This window comes from Pecten maximus, chromosome 7 (assembly GCF_902652985.1).
Source record: "Pecten maximus chromosome 7, xPecMax1.1, whole genome shotgun sequence".
Taxonomy (NCBI): domain Eukaryota; kingdom Metazoa; phylum Mollusca; class Bivalvia; order Pectinida; family Pectinidae; genus Pecten; species Pecten maximus.
The window spans coordinates 17,610,651-17,636,938 of NC_047021.1; the positions used below are offsets into that span (position 1 = coordinate 17,610,651).

At 37.2% G+C, this 26,288-nt stretch overlaps 1 protein-coding gene across 1 annotated transcript in view; it reads left to right on the plus strand.

The window, feature by feature from the left end:
• Positions 1 to 26,288, plus strand: part of LOC117331793 (F-box/LRR-repeat protein 5-like) — an 85,275-nt gene that overhangs the window by 11,270 nt on the left and 47,717 nt on the right. The window contains exons 5-9 of the mRNA XM_033890680.1: positions 1,119 to 1,300; positions 2,483 to 2,596; positions 5,875 to 5,957; positions 6,814 to 7,926; positions 17,837 to 18,068. Coding sequence (XP_033746571.1) covers positions 1,119 to 1,300; positions 2,483 to 2,596; positions 5,875 to 5,957; positions 6,814 to 7,926; positions 17,837 to 18,065 — 1,721 coding nt within the window. The 3' untranslated portion in view covers positions 18,066 to 18,068. The remainder of the gene's footprint in view (positions 1 to 1,118; positions 1,301 to 2,482; positions 2,597 to 5,874; positions 5,958 to 6,813; positions 7,927 to 17,836; positions 18,069 to 26,288) is intronic.

Genomic DNA, 26,288 nt, shown 5'->3' on the forward strand with positions numbered 1-26,288 from the left:
CATTAGTCTTATTTCCTGCCAATTTTTATTATGGGCACCCAATATTTAATAGTTTCGAATACAACACAACCTGTTATGATATAATCAGGACCACATAAAAGAATCAGATCTATTAAGAATTCCAACAATATCATATATGTTTGTTTATAGTTACATAAGAACATCAGCTTTGTATAAACAGACTCCCTTGGGGCTGGAGGGGTGGGGCCCAATATGGGAAATTTAGGTAAATCATTTAAATCGCTGTTAGTCCAGAACAATTGAATGGATTTTAATGAAATTTAGTCAAAAGCATTATTGGGCAAAAGATATCTAATGTTGTATGAATGGAGGATGTGGGTCCCTTGGGGCCAGAGAGGGTGCCTTCTTCCTTTTTGAAGAATGACAGGATTTGATCTATATTTAGTTTAATCCATAATTGGAAGATGCAGCAAAAAAGGCAGAAAAATAATTGTAATGTATCTTAAAATATTTTGCCAAGATAACTGAAATAGTGATACAGGCCCTCTAGGCCTCTTGTTTATAAAAAAAATATTTTACCATCTTTCGCAAAATTTCTCTTCAAAAGTGTGCATTGTATCATGTATCAATAAAAGAAATTGATGTGTTGGGTTAATTTACAATACATATAGATTTACCATCGCAAAGGCTGTAATGGCTTATGCTAACATACATCTGCTAGAATTGTTAACTTACATTACACATTTCTTTTATGTTACTTGTCTCTCTCCATTTGACACAGAAGTGAGATCACTCATTCCTCGCTGTAAGGTTTTACTGGTGATTCTGTTACAGTAGGGGCTGTGATAGCTCAACTGGTTAGAGCGCTGACCACGTATTCTCAGATGAAGATCTGAATTGTCTGGATGTCTGGATGGCATGCAGCAGGCCTCCTGTATGGTATTCAATGAGGTAGTCACCAACTACTACAAGGACATGGAGACTCTGCCTCAAAATGACCCTAGCTGTGCATAGGGCAATAAACCCAGCAAACAAACAAACAAACAAATCTATTACAGAAATATTTTACAAAAATGGAAAATTAACACAGAAAGTTAAAGGTAAATGTTACATTAGCTATGATTTCACTAATAGGTAATATAATGTCCACTCAACAGGCCAATGGTCATTTGTCCCAAAACTGGACAGTGATGTAGAGGAGGACAAAGTAAATATCTCACAGGAGCTAATGGTCGATGTCTTGTCCGAAGAGATGGTAGACGAGGATGCAGACCAGGACGAGTCTGGAGGGGATGAGAGCGATAACAGTGTAGATGATGAGTGTATAGAGGATAAACAGGTCAGAATTGTATATATTGAAACTTCCATAAATCCTTTTCAAAGCCTATCGATACCAAACAAAATGTGTGGAATTCTTTCTTCTTTATTATAGTAATAAAACACTTCTTTATAAAGATCCCTCTTAATTCCATATACCAAATACCAAGCTTGTGTCCAGATTGATTGAAAAAATGCTCAAAATTTCTCCTGTAAATCAGCTTTAGCAAACATGACTTGTGTACACGATGTGTTGTGAATGTTAAGTTATCTCCTCGTACTACGAGCCGCTGAGGGGATATAGGGATCTGTAATTTATTTGTCCGGAGCATAACTTTCAAACCATGCATGATAATTTACATCATACTTCATACACATCAAGACCACATAAGGGAAAGTGCAGTGTGCAAGAACCATAACTCTGGCTTCCGTTTTCACAGAGATATTCCTCTTTGTGAATATTTTTTTACTTACATCAAGTATTACTAGAGAGGATATCAAAATGCAGCATCCAAGAACTGTAACTTTTGCTTCGGTTTTCACACTTCGGTTTTCACAGAGTTATTCCTCTTTGTGGAAAAGTTACTTACAACAAGTTTTTCTACAGAGGATATGGAAACGGAGTGCACTATACAAAGTTGGGCTAGTAAGCTATTGTAGATTATTTTAAACAACCACTGAAATGCAACATTTTCATTTTTATATCAGTTTTTGACATTACTTGAAAAACTGCTTAGCACAATGATGACATATGCAGCATGGAGTCCTGACAATTGTCTCGAGTGCTACATAATGTCTCTTTCATTGATGTCACCATATATGTTCACATCTTTTCTTTCACACCAGGAGTTCAAAAACAAATACAAATGCAGTTGAGTATCAATTTGTTGTTAATAAAACAGATCACATTTCACTTGTGTCAGCCTGTTCAATTCATAATTCACGTTCATCGTCAGGGTTTTCCATGAGGGGGATTAGTATCATCCCACAATGCCTTGTTCATATTTACACTATGACATCCCAGTATGAAATTTTACAGATTTGATTTTGGTGGTCATTGGTCAAGGTTAAAGGTCAAAGATCACATTTGAAAAAAGCAGGTACACATGATATCTCCCTGGACAGATTTGTTTTATTGATAAGGGGGGTGGAGGGTTGTTATATTTATGTGAGCCCTGCTCACTCTGCTTTGATTTATTTTCAGATCCGTAAGGAGGCAGCCATGTTGACATCCCTGGTGAAGTACCTGTTGCCCAGAGTTGGGTCTCATGTCAAGTCTTGTTACCTTGGATACAGCAAAGGCCTCATCAATGGCCTGGTAAGTCTGTCTCTACCACCAGTCCTGTAAAAAACGTTCGCTGAAAGACTTCATAGGAAAGGATTGTAATGACATTCACATGTTTAAAAAATTGTGCAGTTGTGGGATAGCACAAACCAATTATAGTTATATAAACTCTATTTATTTTTCAACAATAAGGAAACAAATTAGAGCAACTGATTAATCATGCTTGTTGGCTCAGATGTAAGTGCATGAGCCCAAGCCCCCTAGGTGAAAGGTGAGTGTGTTACCACTGCACCATTGTTTCTTACATCCCAAAGGTAAAACGATAAGTAAAATCATCTGAAATATGCTATAATTCTTGTTGCTGCAGGTTAGGGCTGGCTGATCAATGTGGATTGATCACAGAATCGGCTATTCAGTGCTATGAACCTTACATTAAATAATTTTGCTATGTTATTTTACTTTTATTTTTGGCTTGACATTCTTTGATGACCTCTGCCATTTTACGCCTCAATGGCAAGTAATAATAAATGAGGTCACAGAGCCTAGTTTTAACACAAGCTGCCGGATCTTCTAAAAAAAAATAGAATAAAATCCAAAATGCTGGTGGGTCAGCTTTCATCTGGTTTCCTGTAGGGTTATTATGAAAGCTATTGCACATACAGTCAAACTTCGATGTTTCGAAGTTCAAGGGACTAACAGAAAAACTTTGAAACAGCGGGACTTCGAATTATTCATGATTGATAATAGATGGATGTTTTCCTGATTATGACCATAGCTGTTAACGATACATGTCTTTGTGCTGATCGTCACCTGTCAGACTCGCATCGAAAAGTTTAGTTAATCTACCCCAAATACAACAAAATAAAAAATACTTTTCATCAATTAAGCATTTTATTATTTAAACAAGCTACCGTAAAAACCAGTGTAATTAGTGCACCTGTGTAATAAGTTATATCACTTTTCAAAGATAAAGCAAGTACAAAGCACACTTACGTTAACGTTTTTTCTGCTGAAGACACATGTGTTTACGTAATGTGCATATATAAAATGCGGAACGCCTATCATTTGAAGAATGCATGATTGAATTACAAATAGTCAATTTACATGCATATTTATGTATAAGTTTGAAACATGACACTTTGGGAATGAGTGAAGACATCGCTAAATTTGTGTGTTTAAAATTGATCCGTTTGTTTTACTGTTCTGTAAAATTTACTCACCGACCGCTGATTTCAATGGTGGCGGAGTTCATCAAAGACGACTACCGGTATGGTATACCGGGGGGGTTAAACGCCATGGCTTCTAAATACACAATTAATCTATAAATTGGACCTGATTATTAATAAACCCCATGATCGGGAGTAGTCAACACGCTATTGTAATCCCTATCGTCAGTAAAAGCATTTGTGGGAGAGGTGTGAAGTCTTGCCGCAGGGGGTCACGACATACACCTGTACAGTGGTCAGTACAGGTAATTTCTTTTTTCGAATCATGAGATGTCAATTACCTATATTATTATAGCTAACGGTCCATGAAAAAAGTTTGATACATTGAATACTTCGATTTGTAAAAAAATTGAATCATACATAGGGTTAGTAGTGTTATATAGTGAGTAAATTCGGGACCAAGCAAAAAGTTTGATACAGCGAGAAATTTGAATCAACAAAGTTTGAATCAACAAAGTTTGAATCATCGAGGTTTGAATGTTCTTTGTTTCAATACAATCACTGGTGCAGACTTTGTACACACATTGTGTAATGTTATGCGATCCCACAACTATATTTATATGTTAAACCAATTATATTAATTTATCCCGTGTTCACATGGTGACGATGTGGTAACTAGGGATGAGAATGTATACCATAAATTTGCGCATATATTGCACACTTTTCTTTTATAATTGACAAGTGCTGATTAGGTGCATGTAGGTGATATGAGATTTGTAATCATTATTACCTTTGACAAAAAGATTATGATATAATACTTAAATATATGAAGGATTTAGTAAATAAATATTTAACTAATAATCAAGGAAAGAAATATATTGATGTTTAATTCCTTGAAACTATTTATCAGTAATTACAAGGTTTTATCTTTGTCAAGCCACACGAGTTCTGCACACATATGATCTCACTTGAAGAAGTTGTCATATTCATGTACAACATACCTTATGCATGATGGCTCAATTAACATCAAGCAAAACTTGAAATGATATATCATTATCAGTACTCAGTTAATTCATAATTCTAAATAAATCACCTTATAAATGCCAGAAACTTACAACTTTCAACTTGTATATTTACGGTAGCTCTAACAGAATGGTCAATTCAGCAAAGATAACACTGAAACCCTGAACTTGTGTGGCAGTCACTGTATAAGTTACGACCTCATTGTGAAAAAGTGAGCCTATTGACATGATGTGTGTTTCAATGATATTAAAATAGTGACCAGCTCACCAACAGAATTTTTTCCTTAAAAAATAGCGACCAGTGTTACATAGCCTACACATGTACAGTGTACTCAGCAGTCAACCATGTTATTATTTGGCTTATGCAAGCTGACTAGGCCTATCACAGTGTAATGTAAATGTCCTGTCCATCAAATGTGTTAAATCTGACTGGTGGTTTCAATTGAATATGGTAATATAGCTTTGATAAGTTACAGATTTCTATCCACTTATGCTGGAGTATTTAATTTAAAATTTCAATTTTTTTTTTTTTTTAATTCTTAAAAATAAACCTCAAAAACATACTTGTGTACTTTATACAAGTGTGCAATATATGTGCAAATATACAGTATGCACATACATCATAGACTCATTCAGTCATTTCATGAATTATTAGATGCAGGTCTAGACTAAATAGGTGTAAGTCGTTCTCTTCCCATTTATGTTCTTCTTTGTGCTAAAGAAATGTATAAAATAGCATTATATTCACTGCGTCTTGTGGCTAGAGAACTGGTTTTGTTGATAATTTATGTGTCAGAGCCTTTAATTCATTCTTTTGATATGGTGAATTTAGAAGGCATTTTTAGCTTTAGATATAAAATAATTTCAATTAGGAATTGGGTCCATCAATGACATCAAAAAGCACTCCAAAAAAAATATGAATACATTTCATGTTTATTACATAAAAAAGAAAGAAAATTTGTATATGTCTGATAGCAGCTGTCAACAATAAAAGGCAAAAATAACTTACAGTAACAAGGACAACACTAAATGAATTTATGTTTTCACCTTTGGTCAGTGGACATGATCATTTCTGACAGAATGACACTTTGGGGAATTTATAATCCTGTTGTTTTCTCCTCAGCTCTACAAGATTCTCTGCCAGTGTCCTAACCTGGAGATCCTTGACTTATCTCAGACAAGGATATCAGACATAGCTTTTAAAGGGTAAGTTAAACACTGACTGATGTTCATGGAATTTTCTCACATTTTGTAGGAAGTTATCTCCCTTTACACTCGAATTGAAAGACATCAAGTCTTAGGCCATTTTTGATTTTGCAGTCCAAACGGTTGGACCAGTTGGACCGATGTTGTTCGTTTATGAAATAAAGACGGACCTGGTGATTTTAAATTGTTTTCAGACAAGCCTTGACAAAGACTTCCAAGGCCGGTATTAACATTTGCAGGTCCGTCAAGATATATGTTTGAAACATTGCATTTAAAAACTGACCAACCGGTTTGTCCGCATAAAAGAATAGGCCCTAAATTTGTCCTAACTGCTGGATTTGACTTGCTGTATTGAATGAAACTGTTGCCAACTTCACATGTAAATGGAATCTGACCTTTCTGTCGAACGCATATGATCTACGATATATACTCACAAAAACATTGTCTGTTACGAGGTAATTTGTAATGAAAAAACATTGAAAAGTTTCTTTTACCTTGAATAACAAGAAAATGGGATTTCTGTATATTGGAAATTGAAAGGTAATTATTATCTGTATCATAATTAGTTGGCTGAAAACAATCACCAATATCTCCTTATTAGTGATTATGACAGTGAAAACAAATATAAAAACATATTTTTTAAAATTGATTTATTCAACTTGAGAGTTGTTTCCCTGAAAACTGAACATATAGTTTTCATGTGAATATCATGCCTGGATTCTATAACTTTGACCTCCAAACCAGACCAGGAATAGGTATGTTGTTTGATAAATTTGTCTTTTCATTAAATGTTTGATGTTATATACTATATAATACTTACAGTACTAAGATTTTGAAATCTGAATGTTTTCTTTAGGCTCGGCCGAAAAGGATGTGGAGCAAAGCTAAGGCATCTCAATCTGGGAGGCTGTTTCAATATCACTGACAGAACACTACAGAGATTGTCTTCATCTTTTAATGATTTCTCCTACATGGAACAGAGTGAACAGTTTGGAAACAAACTGGAGAAAAATGATACCGAAACTAATGAAAAGGATCAAAAGAAAAAAGGAAAGTGTGGAAACTGTGGTAAATTTAAACAAGGGAATGAAAAAAATATGGAATATATTGAGAAAAATGTATTTGTGGGACATAAATGTGAAGATAATGTGGAACAAGATATCTCTTCTCAGACAGAGGCTGCTGTTAATGATAAGATTCACGGAAAAAGTGATGACTACACAAACTTCCCTCATTTTACACCGAATGTTGAAATGGTGTCAGATAAATCCATTCCTCCTGACTTAGAAGAAGAATCTGTGTTACTGGGAAGCTTGACTGACGTAAATGTGAATGAGGCTCTTGAGCATGCCTGTGATTACATGGAAAACCTGATGAAGATTGGTCCTGGCAAGACTGATCAACAAAAGGCTTTTGAAGAAAGCAGCACAAAGCTTCATGACAATGAAAACCACATCACAAATGATATGATAGAAGCACAAAGTTTGAGCTATGATGCCATTGCAGGTCATGACATGGATTTAGGGTGTGAAGTTTCACACAAAGATTCCACAAAGTTTTCAGAGACATGTGAAGATGGTTCAGTCACCAAACAGACAATGACAATTAATTCACAGAAATCACATTCATCTTTGTGTTTGGGAAACTGCTCTAATTGCACAATGTCTGCTAAACATTTACATGAAGCAGATGGATCACATTCACATCAGACTACCATTAAGTTTTATGAATCAAAGAAACCAAAACGGACTACATGTGATTCACTTGATGATTCAAACACTAACAAACTACAATCTGGTTCAGTTGGTAACCAAGAAACTAAAACATGGATCACCAAGGAAAGTGGTGACAATGTGAATATCTGTGATAATGACCTGAATGGTGAAGTGCTGAACTCTGACCCCAACTCTCGTTGCCTGGAGTATTTGAGTCTATCTGGCTGTTACCATATCACTGACACAGGGTTAAGGTGAGAATGATACAGGTTGTTTTTTTTAATACAGGTTGTTTTTTTTAATCAACATGTTTCTGTTTTTGATGCATTCATTTCTTGTATAAAAAAAAAAGCCTATGAGCATTAGAGTCTCAATTGTAATAAAATTTTGTGTGATATTTTGAGCATCTACATATTTGATAAGTGAGAAATTGTCAGGACTTAATACGGAATCAGGTTGATTTATCTGAAGTCTTCAGTGTAGGAGAAATTAGATGACTCGTGAATAACACCTGCTACTGTATATAAGGCATATGATTGGAGACAAGTAAAAGTGGGACCCTAGCAAAAATCAGGGATTTTTTAGGTGCTGTGAAACAGCCACCTTAAGTGATCCTCGCCAAATTTCCCTAGAACAAATTCATTCGGAACTCTTGGGGGAATCAAAATGTCGCTTATTTCTCTGATAAATCCTGCTCAGGATGGGACTGGAAAAAATTCTTCCCCCAAAAAATACGACTAACAACACACTATAGACAATCTAGATCTTATCTCCTTCTGTGAAGTATTTGTGATTGGGTGATATGATTCACACTTTTATATCTTTAAAACATCTGTTTCAGATTGATAAATTATTGAAAAACAGTTAAAATCATACACAATGACCTGTTTTATCTCTGATTATTCCAAACTATTTTGTGTGCAAGTTATTACGACTGCTTCCAGGTTTGTGAAGTGGAAGTAACTGGTATACACTCTAGTTAATGCAACATCGGAAAGTCGTCTTGAGTTTTAGGGTTGATAAAATCCCCTGTCGAATACTGTCTTTAATAGTCTCGGATTTTCCAATTGGAAACCGATAAGTTAAATCTCCGACTGTTTTTACATTTGATACTTTAATGAGAGTAGAATACTTCTGATTGGTTCATCATTTCCAAGAAATAGGCCACACATAAATGGACGTGCTGGTTGAAGTGATTATGAGGCAAAACCTGTATGTTAGTGTTTCTGCAACTGAGATTCCTATAGCAATAAAAAGATTGCTTGTTTTAAATTGGTCGATAGTGAAATGTTTGTACATAGTATATAACATGAACGTGCGATTCAATAAGTCACCGGAACAAAAAAGGTAGGCTAATTCATTGGGAACAAATTAAATTTCTGAGATGAGTTTCTTCTAATGAAAGTTGTCAGATATCTAATCTATCATGATACAGATCAGTTAACACATGTATGGAGAAAAAAAATGGTAGATTGAGTACAAGTTAAAAACCAAAGGAACCAAAATATACTGGGATAATAATTGACAGGAATCTTATAATTATATCAAGAAACATGATGGACATCACAGACAAATCAATTTAAGAATTCAACTTAATCATAGTATGCCAATTCAAGTGAGGCCATTTTATATTTATATATACTACTTACTTTTTCTCTTTCTCAACACCTATGATTGGCCTTGGCACTTTGATCCTCTGTGTCTTCTATCAAGGAACAGTGAAGAGACCAAAGTAGATCTTCCACCCCTATTGGAACATTTGGGTTGATACCTTTCCTGCCTGCCTTTTCTATCTGTGCTTTTGTTCTCTGTTGATGTCTCTCTAAACACATGTTCTGATATGACCTGGCTGTTGATGTCTCTCTAAACACATGTTCTGATATGACCTGGCTGTTGATGTCTCTCCCAACACCTGTTCTGATATGACCTGGCTATTGATGTCTCTCCTAACACCTGTTCTGATATCACCTGGCTGTTGATGTCTCTCCCAACACCTGTTCTGATATGACCTGGCTGTTGCTGTCTCTCAGACACCTGTTCTGATATGACCTAGCTGTTGATGTCTCCCAACACCTGTTCTGATATGACCTGGCTGTTGATGTCTCTCCCAGCACCTGTTCTGATATGACCTGGCTGTTGATGTCTCTCCCAACACCTGTTCTGATATATATGACCTGGCTGTTGATGTCTCTCCTAACACCTGTTCTGATATGACCTGGCTGTTGATGTCTCTCAGAACACCTGTTCTGATATGACCTGGCTATTGATGTCTCTCCTAACACCTGTTCTGATATGACCTAGCTGTTGATGTCTCCCAACACCTGTTCTGATATGACCTGGCTGTTGATGTCTCTCCCAACACCTGTTCTGATATGACCTAGCTGTTGATGTCTCTCCTAACACCTGTTCTGATATGACCTGGCTGTTGATGTCTCTCCCAACACCTGTTCTGATATGACCTAGCTAGCTGTTGATGTCTCTCCCAACACCTGTTCTGATATGACCTAGCTAGCTGTTGATGTCTCTCCTAACACCTGTTCTGATATGACCTGGCTGTTGATGTCTCTCCCAACACCTGTTCTGATATGACCTGGCTGTTGCTGTCTCTCAGACACCTGTTCTGATATGACCTAGCTGTTGATGTCTCCCAACACCTGTTCTGATATGACCTGACTGTTGATGTCTCTCCCAACACCTGTTCTGATATGACCTAGCTGTTGATGTCTCCCAACACCTGTTCTGATATGACCTGGCTGTTGCTGTCTCTCAGACACCTGTTCTGATATGACCTGGCTGTTGCTGTCTCTCAGACACCTGTTCTGATATGACCTGGCTGTTGATGTCTCTCCTAACACCTGTTCTGATATGACCTGGCTGTTGATGTCTCTCCTAACACCTGTTCTGATATGACCTAGCTGTTGATGTCTCTCCTAACACCTGTTCTGATATGACCTGGCTGTTGATGTCTCTCAGAACACCTGTTCTGATATGACCTGGCTATTGATGTCTCTCCTAACACCTGTTCTGATATGACCTAGCTGTTGATGTCTCCCAACACCTGTTCTGATATGACCTGGCTGTTGATGTCTCTCCCAACACCTGTTCTGATATGACCTGACTGTTGATGTCTCTCCTAACACCTGTTCTGATATGACCTGGCTGTTGATGTCTCTCCCAACACCTGTTCTGATATGACCTAGCTAGCTGTTGATGTCTCTCCCAACACCTGTTCTGATATGACCTAGCTAGCTGTTGATGTCTCTCCCAACACCTGTTCTGATATGACCTAGCTAGCTGTTGATGTCTCTCCTAACACCTGTTCTGATATGACCTGGCTGTTGATGTCTCTCAGACACCTGTTCTGATATGACCTGGCTGTTGCTGTCTCTCAGACACCTGTTCTGATATGACCTAGCTGTTGATGTCTCTCAGACACCTGTTCTGATATGACCTGACTGTTGATGTCTCCCAGACACCTGTTCTGATATGACCTAGCTGTTGATGTCTCTCCCAACACCTGTTCTGATATGACCTGGCTGTTGCTGTCTCTCAGACACCTGTTCTGATATGACCTGGCTGTTGATGTCTCTCCTAACACCTGTTCTGATATGACCTGGCTGTTGATGTCTCTCCTAACACCTGTTCTGATATGACCTGGCTGTTGATGTCTCTCCTAACACCTGTTCTGATATGACCTAGCTGTTGATGTCTCCCAACACCTGTTCTGATATGACCTGGCTGTTGATGTCTCTCCTAACACCTGTTCTGATATGACCTGGCTGTTGATGTCTCTCAGAACACCTGTTCTGATATGACCTGGCTGTTGATGTCTCTCAGAACACCTGTTCTGATATGACCTGGCTGTTGATGTCTCTCCTAACACCTGTTCTGATATGACCTGACTGTTGATGTCTCTCCTAACACCTGTTCTGATATGACCTAGCTGTTGATGTCTCCCAACACCTGTTCTGATATGACCTGGTTGTTGCTGTCTCTCAGAACACCTGGTCTGATATGACCTGGCTGTTGATGTCTCTCCCAACACCTGTTCTGATATGACCTGGCTGTTGATGTCTTCCAACACCTGTTCTGATATGACCTGGCTGTTGATGTCTCTCCTAACACCTGTTCTGATATGACCTGGCTGTTGATGTCTCACAGAACACATGTTCTGGTATGTCCCAGCTAGCTGTTGAGTGTCTTCCAGGACACCTGTTTTCATATGACCTGACTTTTGGTGTCTCCCAGAACACCTGTTCTGATATATATATATCCCCCTGAACACCTGTTCTCGTATGATCCTATTGCTGATGTCCCCCAGATCACCTGTTGTATGACCTGACTGTTATAGTGTCCCCAAGAACACCTGTTCTTATAATGTAATTATATGACCTAGCATGCGCAGTAGATGTCTTTAAGAACACATATGACCCTTGATGATGCCAGGATTATTCCTTTGTAAATGCTTAAACCGGTTGAATAAGTATCACCTAGTGTTTTGCAGACAATAATTGTTGCAATTTTTATTTACATTATATAAGGATTGGTGAAGTTAGTGTCCTTATGTGTTGATCAATACCACCACATCATTGAAGTGCCACATGTCTGTAAATTCTGATGATTAATTTTGTAATTTGTTATAGTGATTGTTATCCTAATTGGTTTTTAGAAACAGAAATATCTGAAATCTGGTTATGTCTTCTGTAGAACTACATGTATAGCCGAGAAATTTTATTTTGCATGCTCAATATATGGTAAGAGTGCTTTGATCTCTTGCTTTTGACAGGATTTATATATCATATATGTGACCTGATACAGGCCCTAGACATGAGTAAATGACAAGAGGATTGCTTTTCATCAGATGGTGGACTGTCATGTTCAAATCACTCTTCGTCTGTGGTCTATCCATCGCCCATCGTCGGTTCGTAAACTGTCTTGTTACTGATACTTCTACGGAAGTACTTATTGGATCTTTCTAACAGTTCATATGTTTTAATGGTCGCCATATATAGTTGGTCCCTAGTTATACTTGTTACTTTACTACATGTACTGGGAAACAAAATGGCCCGGGCAGATGCATCCGTGGCAGGTTGCAATCTATATGATTTTGACAGATCAAGTGTATAATCATTATTTCTGAAAATTGATATTTTTAAATGTTTTTCAACACTATTAGTACATGTTCAGTGCTGAGACAGAAGAATTTAAGTACACCAAATTTTTGTCAACACAATAAATATATCAAGAGGTAAATATGAGGAAAAGAAAAAAGAAGAAAAAGAAGTAATAAAGAACTTCAATGGTGGGCATCAAGATCCCTCTGCTGTCTCTTGTGTACATTTTGTCAAATAGGCTGTTTTGCCATCATGACACAGATATGGTGGCCAGGGATATCGATATTACTCAATATCGGCAGATATAATATTTCATCACAGTTTTTTTCTGGTAGTTATAAAATACAAGTTACATTACTAGTTTCCTGAAGTGACACCACCAATTTGTTGGAAGAGGTTTTCAAAACCAACCACAAAACATTCAGAATTTGTAATTTCAGGAATATGACAATAAGAACGTCTTGTGCATGTTATTAATTCATTATTTGCTAGTACATCATGTGTATATATGCTTCACATAGTGAATTTTGTGTGTGTCTGCAATCTTTCTGTACTGGTAAAATATAACTCATTTTGGCTCACATCTCAGTACCTCCTACATTAAGAGCCAATATTATTCTGAACTAATATGAACCAGTATTTCTCGTTAAATATAACATATATTTCATGAGTATGACAGGATCGGATATACCAATATTTTTCACTCTTGTTTCGCACTAATGATAAATATCAGTGTTCTGTCAAACTCGTGAAATATTTGTTATGGGAACCATTGATATTGAATATCCTCTGTATATTTTAAGTTGCAGTCAATTATTTACTAAAAAAAAAACAGAATTTGAAGATAATAATCAATCTATTTTGTTACTCTGCAATAATCATTTCATGTTTATATGATTATGCTGCTGCTGCTGCTAGCAATATACTGGGTTTATGTAGATCCATTGAAACATAATGAGGTGGCATTAATGGTATTCAAATGAATGATAATTTGATGCATTTCTTTACATATTGTAAAAAAAACATTCAGAAAGATATTGAAATTGCTTATTTCATTATGGAAATGGCTTATGTAAATCAGAAAGATATTATTAAGAAACAAGGCTTACAAATGTAGCAAAAATTTACATGTAAAGTTGCATTTTGAATTGTCAGGTTTTATGTTTATTCAAGGTCTGATTTTATCTCAGAATTAAGAAGGTAAAATGAATTGTAACATACCAAAGTTGTATGGACAAGGCTTATATAGGCTTTGCCTGACGCCTAATCCTTTTGCTTTGTTGCAATAAAATTTGTTGAAATTGAACATTAATTTTATGCTGTATCGATCAATACCAGCTGATATATTTTAAGTCTTTCATATTATCAAATTTAAAAAGAAAAAAACAACATATTACCAATAAATGTAGTTGTTTGTAGAACTTCAATTTTGCTAAAGCTACAATGTTAAAAACCCATAAGAATTTGTAATTTCTGTACGTGTACATATCAAGTGTTATCCTTAAGCTTGAAGCAGACTTTTAAAAAAACATTCCATTCACTCGACCAGTATTCTTGTGTTGCCTGCAAAAAGCAGGCAACATAAAGGTATCAGTATGTTGGTGTCTGTGTCAGCGGCCTCTGCACAGAGGTTTCTGTACGATAACTCGAAGTTCCCTTGAGGGGATCAAACTCAAGGAAACTTTGTGCTTGCTTGAGATTGCTTTTCAGGTCCGAAGGTCAAAGGTCAAGGTCAATGTTACTTAAAATAGAAAATATGTTTCCATGCAACAACTCAAGTTCCCTTTATTCTTGTTGTTCTGGTAATTATAAATTTTGAAAATATTTCCAGCCCTTTTTCTGAATATGCTAGCTAGCCTGGTGGTATATATATCAAACACCTAAAGTAATTGATCTTGTGCGTATGTTTCAGGTAAAGGTAGCCTATTGATTGTATATATTGACTAAACTGGAGAGTTAAATCGTATTCTCTTTAAATTGATTCAGTCTCGGTATCATAGGTATATATATTTACCTGTAAACTTCTCCTGGCAAATGTACAATTTTCTTCTGATCAATTGATGAATTTTGTAATTGATATGTTTATTTACAATTCAAAATTTCTTTGCTAGCTTAGAGGTAGTTTGTTATAATATATTTCATTATGTATTATATTTCTGTATAAATATTTGACTACACCAATTTAATGACTTGACATTGTTATAATGAGCTGAACATTTAATTGTAGAAGGTCATAGAGCATGATGCATGTGCACTTGTCACTCTAGCGATATGGCAGCATGCTAATTGCTAGAATTATTAGCATATCTTATCAATGCATGGTCTGTGCCAATACCAACCGATACAAGTCTGTTCAGGTTTGTAGCATGGAAGATTATTGAATAAAAATATCATGTAAAAGATACTTAGTTTACATTTCACAAGATCAATCCTCTAGTCCATAGAGTAAAATCTTTGTGAGATGACCCTGTTTGTCTATATATAATGTTAAAATCTTTGTGAGATGACCCTGTTTGTCTATATATAATGTTAAAATCTTGTGAGATGACCCTGTTTGTCTATATATAATGTTAAAATCTTTGTGAGATGAACCTGTTTGTCTATATATAATGTTAAAACCTTGTCAGATGATCCTGTTTGTCTATATATAATGTTCAAATGTAACGTAAGATGATCCTGTTTGTCTATATCAAGTAATTAAAATCTTTGAGATAACCATGTATGTGTGTCTATATGAGGGAAAAATCTTTGTGAGATGACCCAGTTTGTCAATATAAAGTAATGAAAATCTTTGAGATCACTCTGTTTGTCTATATGAGGTAATATCTTTGAGATAACTCTGTTTGTCTATATGAGGTAAAATCTCTGGAGTTGACCGATTGTCTATACGAGGTAATTATAATATCTTTGTGAGATGACTCTCTTTTTCTATACGAGGTAATATCTTTGTGAGATGACCCTGTTTGTCTATACGAGGTAATATCTTTGTGAGATGACCCTGTTTGTCTATACGAGTTAAAATCTTTGTGAGATGACCCTGTTTGTCTATACAAGGTAATATCTTTGTGAGATGACCCTGTTTGTCTATACGAGGTAATATCTTTGTGAGATGACCCTGTTTGTCTATACAAGGTAATATCTTTGTGAGATGACCCTGTTTGTCTATACGAGGTAATATCTTTGTGAGATGACCCTGTTTGTCTATACGAGGTAATATCTTTGGGAGATGACCCTGTTTGTCTATACGAGGTAATATCTTTGTGAGATGACCCTGTTTGTCTATACGACTACAAGGTAAGAATTTTTTTTGTGAGATGACCCTGTTTGTCTATATGAGGTAATATCTTTGTGAGGTGACCCTGTTTGTCTATACGAGTTAAAATCTTTGTGAGATGACCCTGTTTGTCTATATGACTACGAGGTAATATCTTTGTGAGATGACCCTGTTTGTCTATACGAGGTAATATCTTTGTGAGATGACCGTGTTTGTCTATATGACTACGAGGTAATATCTTTGTGAGATGACCCTGTTTGTCTATACGAGGTAATATCTTTGTGAGATGACCGTGTTTGTCTATTACGAGTTAAAATCTTTGTGAGATGACCCTGTTTGTCTATACGAGGTAATATCTTTGTGAGATGACCGTGTTTGTCTATACGAGGTAAGATCTTTGTGAGATGACCCTGTTTGTCTATATGACTACGAGGTAATATCTTTGTGAGATGACCCTGTTTGTCTATACGAGGTAATATCTTTGTGAGATGACCCTGTTTGTCTATACGAGGTAAGATCTTTGTGAGATGACCGTGTTTGTCTATTACAAGGTAAGATTTTTTTGTGAGATGACCCTGTTTGTCTATACGAGGTAATATCTTTGTGAGATGACCCTGTTTGTCTATACGAGGTAATATCTTTGTGAGATGACCGTGTTTGTCTATACGAGGTAAAATCTTTGTGAGATGACCGTGTTTGTCTATTACGAGGTAAGATCTTTGTGAGATGACCCTGTTTGTCTATACAAGGTAATATCTTTGTGAGATGACCCTGTTTGTCTATACGAGGTAATATCTTTGTGAGATGACCCTGTTTGTCTATATGACTACAAGGTAATATCTTTGTGAGATGACCCTGTTTGTCTATACGACTACGAGGTAATATCTTTGTAAGATGACCCTGTTTGTCTATACAAGGTAATATCTTTGTGAGATGACCCTGTTTGTCTATACAAGGTAATATCTTTGTGAGATGACCCTGTTTGTCTATACGAGGTAATATCTTTGTGAGATGACCCCGTTTGTCTATACGAGGTAATATCTTTGTGAGATGACCCCGTTTGTCTATACGACTACAAGGTAATATCTTTGTAGTTTGTCTATGTAAGGTTGTAAGAATTGTGAAATATATAGTTATTACAATCTCTCGATCTCCAGTGGTCAATACATCTTTCATTTTTGAGGGAAAAAATTGGTTAACCACATATGAATAGAATATAGATGCATTTCCTGTCTGTGTCACATATACCATTAGTTAGGCTAATTAATATATATATAAGAATTAATTACTGAAACAACTCACAACAGTTTCATGTAAAGTGTGGATACTACATGTCTTTGGTCAGTGTTTACACGACTGACTCTTATATAAATACCAATACTGCTCGTGTACAGATTTATATAGTCACTGTAGATGTGTACGAATTTCTCATCACTAGAACATTCTTGGTTTGAAGTCCATACAAGGCAAGTATATGATAATACAGTTTGATGAAGATTAGTATGTATGATAATACAGTTTGATGAAGATTAGTGTGTATGATAATACAGTTTGATGAAGATTAGTATGTATGATAATACAGTTTGATGAAGGTGAGTATATATGATAATACAGTTTGATGAAGATGAATATGATCTCAGACTGCAATATTAAAATTATTCTCTGTTTTGAACATGACAGATCCTTTTAGATGTAGACGTTTATAATTAGGAAACATATACAAAAACTGTATATATTTAACTAGGAGGGGTTTTCAATTTGACTCTTTTCCTGTAGGTATCTGGCAGAAGACGGGGGTCTGCCCTGTTTAAGGTACCTGGACCTGTCTGGGTGTCTCAATATCACAGCCGATGGTCTGACAGAGTTGGTGTCTGTATGTCCCGCCCTGGACCGAGAAGAGCTGTACTATTGTGACAATGTCATTGATGGCCCCTACGCAGCTGAAGCCAGTGGATGTCAGAACCTGGAGTGTAACTCCCGGGTCTGCTGTCGGTCGGGATACTGAAATGTAAGTTTACAATATTTCATCACAATGATAGTTGAAAACTTTTAAGTAAATCCATTCCAATTAAAGTAAATCTATTCCAATTAAAGTAAATCTAGTCCAATTAAAGTAAGCCGCATCATCTTTCTTATTCTAAATGAAAGATGTGATTCCAGTGTTAAGGTAATCAAGTCTACAACTCTGGGAAGTCTTCAACACATTACAAGATACAGTTCTGCTGGTTTACTGTCTGTGTTTATTGCCAATTTCAACCCAACAGAAGAGCTTTGGCTAAGTTGCCAATGGAAAGGTGTTTACGTTCTCAAATACCTCACTTTTAAACATGTTCTACAACATTATATACACAAGAAAAAACATGTTTTTTAATTGTTTGATGTAACTATTTTTGGGGATTGCATGTCATATAACTTCTAGCACCAATATTTTATCTAATTATGGCAATTGATGCTGTAAAATGAGAATTAGGTATAAGCTGTATTTTAGCCCACCTTATAAGGTATTGCAAATCTACGGTAGTCATCTTAGATTTCGTCTGTTAATTCCTCAGAAATGTTCAATTTTGCAACTGCTTGAAGAAACAAAACGACCAACAGATGGCCATATGTAGTTGTTTCCCCTTGGTCCTTAGATGTACATGTCCATTGAAAAAAAAAATGATGAGTGGTGGCCATCTTTGATTTTGAAAGTTTGCTATCACCATTTCTCAAATTAGTCTGTATTGGCCTTTTCTAAAATTTTATTTATTGATTCTTCTTTGTCCCTATGTAGTTGGAAGTAGAAAAGTATAATATTTTGTCAATACGCTATATGAATGGAACAGATAATTCAGCGAAAAGTCCAGAAAAGATCAAACTGACATAGAACCAATACAAAATTACACTTTAGTCGATGCCAAGATCCCTCTGGGATTCCTTGTTAAGATCAGTAGTGATACCCTCATGAGTGCAGTTGCCCTTACTAGAATCGGTATGGTAAACATAAATATAATTAAGATATACATGTATTATACTTTGATCATTCTGTGAATTCTCCAAAAAAAATCTTGACAGGAAGTACAGGGTCCGTGACTGATGTTACATTGTGGATATATGACCTTATCTACACATTTCAGTAAGATAAGGAAATCATCTATACTTACTAGACATACAATGACAAAGGAAATCTATCTATACTTACTAGACATACAATGACAAAGGAAATCTATCTATACTTACTAGACATACAATGACAAAGGAAATCTATCTATACTTACTAGACATACAATGACTTTCAGGTATACACCTAGATATCTGAACTGTTTTCTAAACCAGGATTTATATAACGGTATGCACATGGATCTTCAGTCACCGTCAATCTAAATATCTGACCAATGGACTGAGGCAGGCATATCATAAACATGATATAGGCCACAATAGCTCAGTTTGTTAAAGTGTTGGCCTGCGTAACTTCAGGTGCAAGGAGACCCCGCTTTGGGGCAATAAACAAAAAAAACAACAACCTATAATTGTACAATATTTGTATGACAACCTGACAGAGATGAATACTTGGTATAAATATTACATAGAGCTTGATTCAGTACAGATAGGTCGAAGTCATCATGATAGTTGAATATCTCAAGTAGTTTGACTAAACTACCTGGTATTGAAAGGTGAATGAAATGTTTATATCTAGAGATGAATGGAAGAGGGATATTTAGAAACCTGGGATAACCAATATGAAAATGTTTGAGGATATTCAAAACAAGAAAATTTTATTCAGAGATAAACAAGATAAGATATTGAAGGAGAAACAGAAACAACACATCTGAGAAAACTCATATTTTTTTTCCGCTGGAGAAAATAATGCGGAATTTATACATATATTTTCCACAGGGTCTAAAGATAAGTTTTACAGAGGAGAAGATTTTGGTGTTGAATGTTCTGACTCGGGGCTGAAGGTTTCTAGTTTTGCTCCAGTTGTTAATGCTTAAAGACTGACATTCAGTAGCCAGCTGATCTGTAATATTTCACACTACCACAGAAGTTATGGATTAATGTAAGGAAACCCACAGTGCTGCCATATTTATAAAACTGAAGTCCAGATCAATCACAGCAATGGTTGATTATGTACTTATTGGATTACTTATTGGCCAATTCCTTTCTAAAAATTTCTCATATTCTATGGATCAAGTCAATATTTCCCTTCACTGTTCAAGGAGAAGAGATTTACCATTCGATATAGCTTCTGTCAGATCAACTTCAAAGTGAACGCTAGTCATTTGTCATAATTACATATACTTTGCCATTTTGTTTTTTGTTTTTACTTCTTTGTTAATTTTCATGAAAAACCTTTTATAGCGATGTAAAAAAATCGAATATGGTTCTATCCGGTAAGCTGAATTGAAAAAGCTTTACCTAAAATTTACATTTCACAAGCTCTTACAATTGTAACAGTTAATTCAGAATTGTATTCACTTCCAATATCTAGGACTGCATGCTTTGTGTTTATTCTATCTATTTTACATATATGGTGTCACTTAATATTGGTAGACAAATAGCTGTACATTTGCCTATACAGAAATGCTGTACCAAGTATACAGTTAAAAGCTGACCTGGAGTAGGAGAGAAGTTGTTACGTTCACAGCACCCTTGACTTAAGAATTGTTTTACGAAAGGTTTTCACCCAAACTCGAGCACCTATTTCGTATTAGCTCAGACAAGGATATCAGGCACAGATCTGTAATAATCAATGATCTCCTCTACCAGAGTTTTCTGTCTGCCATACAACCAGCCTCCACAATTTATGTTCACACTAGTTTTTGGGTGTTATTGTTTTTGTGTTCTCCATTCTGGATTGTCTAGCTGTAAATTTTCACAGCTTTTTATTTCTGCAGTACATTGTTGAATAGATGCCAAATTTATCGAGTACCAATCTAAATTTATTGTACATTCTACATTGTTTTGCAAAATATTTCAGACAAAGCTCTGGACTTATCATATATACTGTACAGTGTGAATGGTGTGCTAATAGCATCTAAGTGGTCTGAACCTCCGATCATATATACTGTACAGTGTGAATGGTGTGCTAATAGCATCTAAGTGGTCTGAACCTCCTGAACTCAGATTTTAGCTTACCTGCCATCACATATGTCTATTGTGTGCAACTCAGGTGCCCTCTATTGATGGCCATTTGCAGGTGGCACACTATCTGCGTTAGTGGCCACTCACAGATTACACATCTATAAAAGACTATCTAACACAACCAATAAAGTTATTACTAGTGGTATTTTGATACCAGCTCTGTTATCTTCCTCAGACTTGAATGACAAGTATAGTGTGTGTACATTTAGGTGGTAAGTGTACGAGATGGTAACAATATAAGTGTGTACGTGACGGTAATGATCATCAACAGGTAAGTGATTGACAGAGAGGGCAACATTTACAGGGGGCAGGTGAAAGAAGCTATCTAGATACGCAGAAGTGGGCACATTCTAAATAGGGATGAGAGGGCCCATAGACTATCGCACGTTTATGACTATGTATTAAACAAAATGTAGCCGAATCATCCATCCATGTACAGTCACTCACTAGAGTAGCTGAGTTGGCCTTTTGAAAGTGAAGCTATACTATGCTCATACACTATCACTGCAAGCTGCCCTATTTGTCAACAATTATTGACATCTTGTACACACTTATTGTTACCATATTAACAAAAAGGGGGGCACTCTGGTAATGCATCCTCTCTCAAAATTGGGGGACAATTAATTGAATATCTATAAGATTACCAGTGATGTCTCCTATTTTCTGGCACCATCCCTTCTGTTGGCCCCAGTTTTTTGGTACCAATCCTCTTAGCTCCAGTTTTTTGGTACCATCCCTTCTGTTAGCCCCAGTTTTTTGGTACCATCCCTTCTGTTAGCCCCAGTTTTTTGGTGCCATCACTTCTGTTAGCTCAAGTTTTTTGGTACCATTCCTGTTGGCTCCAGTTTTTTGGCACCATCCCTTCTGTTGGCCCCAGTTTTTTGGTACCAATCCTCTTAGCTCCAGTTTTTTGGTACTAATCCTCTTAGCTCCAGTTTTTTGGTACCATCCCTTCTGTTAGCCCCAGTTTTTTGGTACCATCCCTTCTGTTAGCCCCAGTTTTTTGGTGCCATCACTTCTGTTAGCTCAAGTTTTTTGGTACCATTCCTGTTGGCTCCAGTTTTTTGGTACCATCCCTTCTGTTGGCTCCAGTTTTTTGGTACCAATCCTGTTAGCTCCAGTTTTTTGGTACCATCCCTTCTGTTAGCTCCAGTTTTTTGGTACCATCCCTTCTGTTGGCTCCAGTTTTTTGGTACCAATCCTGTTAGCTCCAGTTTTTTGGTACCATTCCTGTTGGCTCCAGTTTTTTGGTACCATCCCTTCTGTTGGCTCCAGTTTTTGGTGCCACTCCTTCTGTTAGCTCCATTGGATATCAAAGACAGGAATATTTGTCTTCAAACCCAAGGGGTTTTACGAGTGACCGATTGTCATTAATCATGACAATGCATGGTCTCCTCTTCCATATACCAGGTAATCACCAGCATATTTTACACTCATGTAAATTTTCACATCCTTTCTGAATTATGTTGTGATAATTATTGTCATCAAATATAATTAAGTTTGATAAAGATTATTACTTACAAAAGATGGGCACGGCAATGGGAACCAAAATGGCACCCAATTATGCCATAATTTTCATGGACTACATAGAGAAATGGTTCTTAGCAACACAGGCATTAGTACCTTTAGTATGGTGGAGATATATAGGTGATATTTTCTTTATTTGGCCGCACACAAGAGAGGAACTCGCCTCCTTCCACAAAGCCATGAACCTTTACCACCCAACTATTTAGTTCACCTTTGAAATCAGCGATACAGAGGTGAACTTCCTAGACACTACCATTTACCGGCTACCAGACGGCAGTCTGGGGAGCAAACTGTATAACAATGTCTGCAGTATTACCACCTATCCCCTCTCCACTACCCCGTCTACAGCCTCACATACCAATGTCTGCAGTATTATCACCTATTCGCTCTCTACTACCCCATCTACAGCCTCACATACCAACGTCTGTTGTATTACCACCTATCCCCTCTCTACTACCCCGTCTACAGCCTCACATACCAACGTCGGTAGTATTACCACCTATCCCCTCTCCACTACCCCGTCTACAGCCTCACATACCAATGTCTGCAGTATTATCACCTATTCGCTCTCCACTACCCCATCTAAAGCCTCACATACCAACGTCTGCAGTATTACCACCTAGCTATCCCCTCTCTACTACCCCATCTACAACCTCACATACCATCGTCTGCAGTATTACCACCTATCCTCTCTCTACTACCCCATCTACAACCTCACATACCATCGTCTGCAGTATTACCACCTATCCCCTCTCTATTACCCCATCTACAGCCTCACTTACCAATGTCTGCAGTATTACCACCTATCCCCTCTCTACTACCCCATCTACAGCCTCACATACCAACGTCTGTTGTATTACCACCTATCCCCTCTCTACTACCCCATCTACAGCCTCACATACCAACGTCTGTTGTATTACCCCCTATCCCCTCTCTACTACCCCATCTACAGCCTCACATACCAACGTCTGTTGTATTACCCCCTATCCCCTCTCTACTACCCCATCTACAGCCTCACATACCAATGTCTGTTGTATTACCACCTATCCCCTCTCTACTACCCCATCTACAGCCTCACATACCAACGTCTGTTGTATTACCACCTATCCCCTCTCTACTACCCCATCTACAGCCTCACATACCAACGTCTGTTGTATTACCACCTATCCCCTCTCTACTACCCCATCTACAGCCTCACATACCAACGTCTGTTGTATTACCACCCTATCCCCTCTCTACTACCCCAACCTCACATACCAACGTCGCAGTATTACCCCCCTATCCCCTCTCTAATACCCCAGTCTACAGCCCTACATACCAACGTCGGTAGTATTACCACCTATCCCCTCTCCTACTCCCCCATCTACAGCCTCACATACCAACGTCTGTTGTATTACCACCTATCCCCTCTCTACTACCCCATCTACAGCCTCACATACCAACGTCTGTTGTATTACCACCTATCCCCTCTCTACTACCCCATCTACAGCCTCACATACCAACGTCTGTTGTATTACCACCTATCCCCTCTCTACTCCCCCATCTAAAGCCTCACATACCAATGTCTGTAGTATTACCACCTATCCCCTCTCTACTACCCCATCTACAGCCTCACATACCAACGTCTGTTGTATTACCACCTATCCCCTCTCTACTACCCCATCTACAGCCTTACATACCAACGTCTGCAGTATTACCACCTATCCCCTCTCCACTACCCCATCTACAGCCTCACATACCAACGTCTGCAGTATTACCACCTATCCCCTCTCTACTTCCCATATACAGCCCCATTTATTGATGTCTACAATATTACTACCTAACCCCTCTCCACTCCCCCATCTACAGCCCCACATATCAATGTCGGAAGTAAAACCACTAAACCACTCTCTTCCAGTCTCCACTTCCCGTCTACAGCCCCACATATCAATGTCTGTAGTATTACCACCTAACCCTTCTTCACTCCCCCATCTACAGCCTCATATACATCAATGCCTGTTGTATTACTCCTAACACCTCTCCATTTCCCTCATGTGTAGGCCAGCATATATCTGTATTATTTCTCCTCCTGTGCCCTATGATAGCTTTACATACCCCCCCCCCCCCCCCCCCCCCCCACACACACACACACAAAACCCCAACCCCACCCCCACCCCACCCAGCCTATCCCCCTTCCTGTGGTCCCATCTATATAGCTTTACATATCCCTCTTTTCATGTGTCATATCTATAGCCTCACATGTCAATGACTGAGCCTCATCTAACCCCTCTCTCCCTGTATCCCATCTATAGCCTCATGTATCAATGACTGAGCTTTCCAATCTAACTCCACCCTCTGCCTTCCCAATGTCAATCTCAGGCTTGCTCATTTGCTCTATATTGATCTTATATTGGTGACTGTGACCTCATTTGTAAATCCTCTCTGACCCCTGACTTTGTCCTAAAGCACACTGACAGGCTAGCAGCACAGAATGTGTAACCTGGCAGACTCCTCTGTCTAGTATAAACCTCTGGTGTTAGTTTTAAAGGCTGGAAAAAAATGTTTTCAAATGTGTTGATATGCATTACAATTGAAATGTTGAGGACAAAAAGATGCCATTTAATACCTCATGATACTTCCTTTCAACACGTCTTCCTAACTATCAATAATAAAACATGTCACCTTATGGATCATAGCTATATATATATGGGTAATCATATGTAGTTACTGTATAGTGGTTCGATTTCAAAGGGCTTACATTTTTCAGTTGTCTCTGTTGGAACTATAGTTCAATAAACAAGATAATTTGTGTATATACAAGTGTATATATATATAACATAGTAACACAATTGACGAAGGAAGTCGAAGGAAGTCAACTTTATGACTCGTGCCCTGACTGGGCCTCAAACTCACTATCTACGGCACCCAATTGCCTAGCCAGAAATGTATACAAGACTTATCTCATGTATGGATGACTATCTCATGTATAGGATGACTATCTCATGTATAGATGACTTACCTCATGTATAGATGACTTATCTCATGTATAGATGACTTATCTCATGTATAGATGATTTATCTCATGTATAGATGACTTATCTCATGTATAGATGACTATCTCATGTATAGATGACTTATCTCATGTATAGATGACCTATCTCATGTATAGATGACTTATCTCATGTATAGATGACTATCTCATGTATAGATGACTATCTCATGTATAGATGACTTATCTCATGTATAGATGAATTATCTCATGTATAGATGACTTATCTCATTTATAGATGAATTATCTCATGTATAGATGAATTATCTCATGTATAGATGACTATCTCATGTATAGATGACTTATCTCATGTATAGATGACTTATCTCATGTATAGATGACTTATCTCATGTATAGATGACTTATCTCATGTATAGATGACTTATCTCATGTATAGATGACTTATCTCATGTATAGATGACTTATCTCATGTATAGATGACTATCTCATGTATAGATGACTTATCTCATGTATAGATGACTATCTCATGTATAGATGACTTATCTCATGTATAGATGACTATCTCATGTATAGATGAATTATCTCATG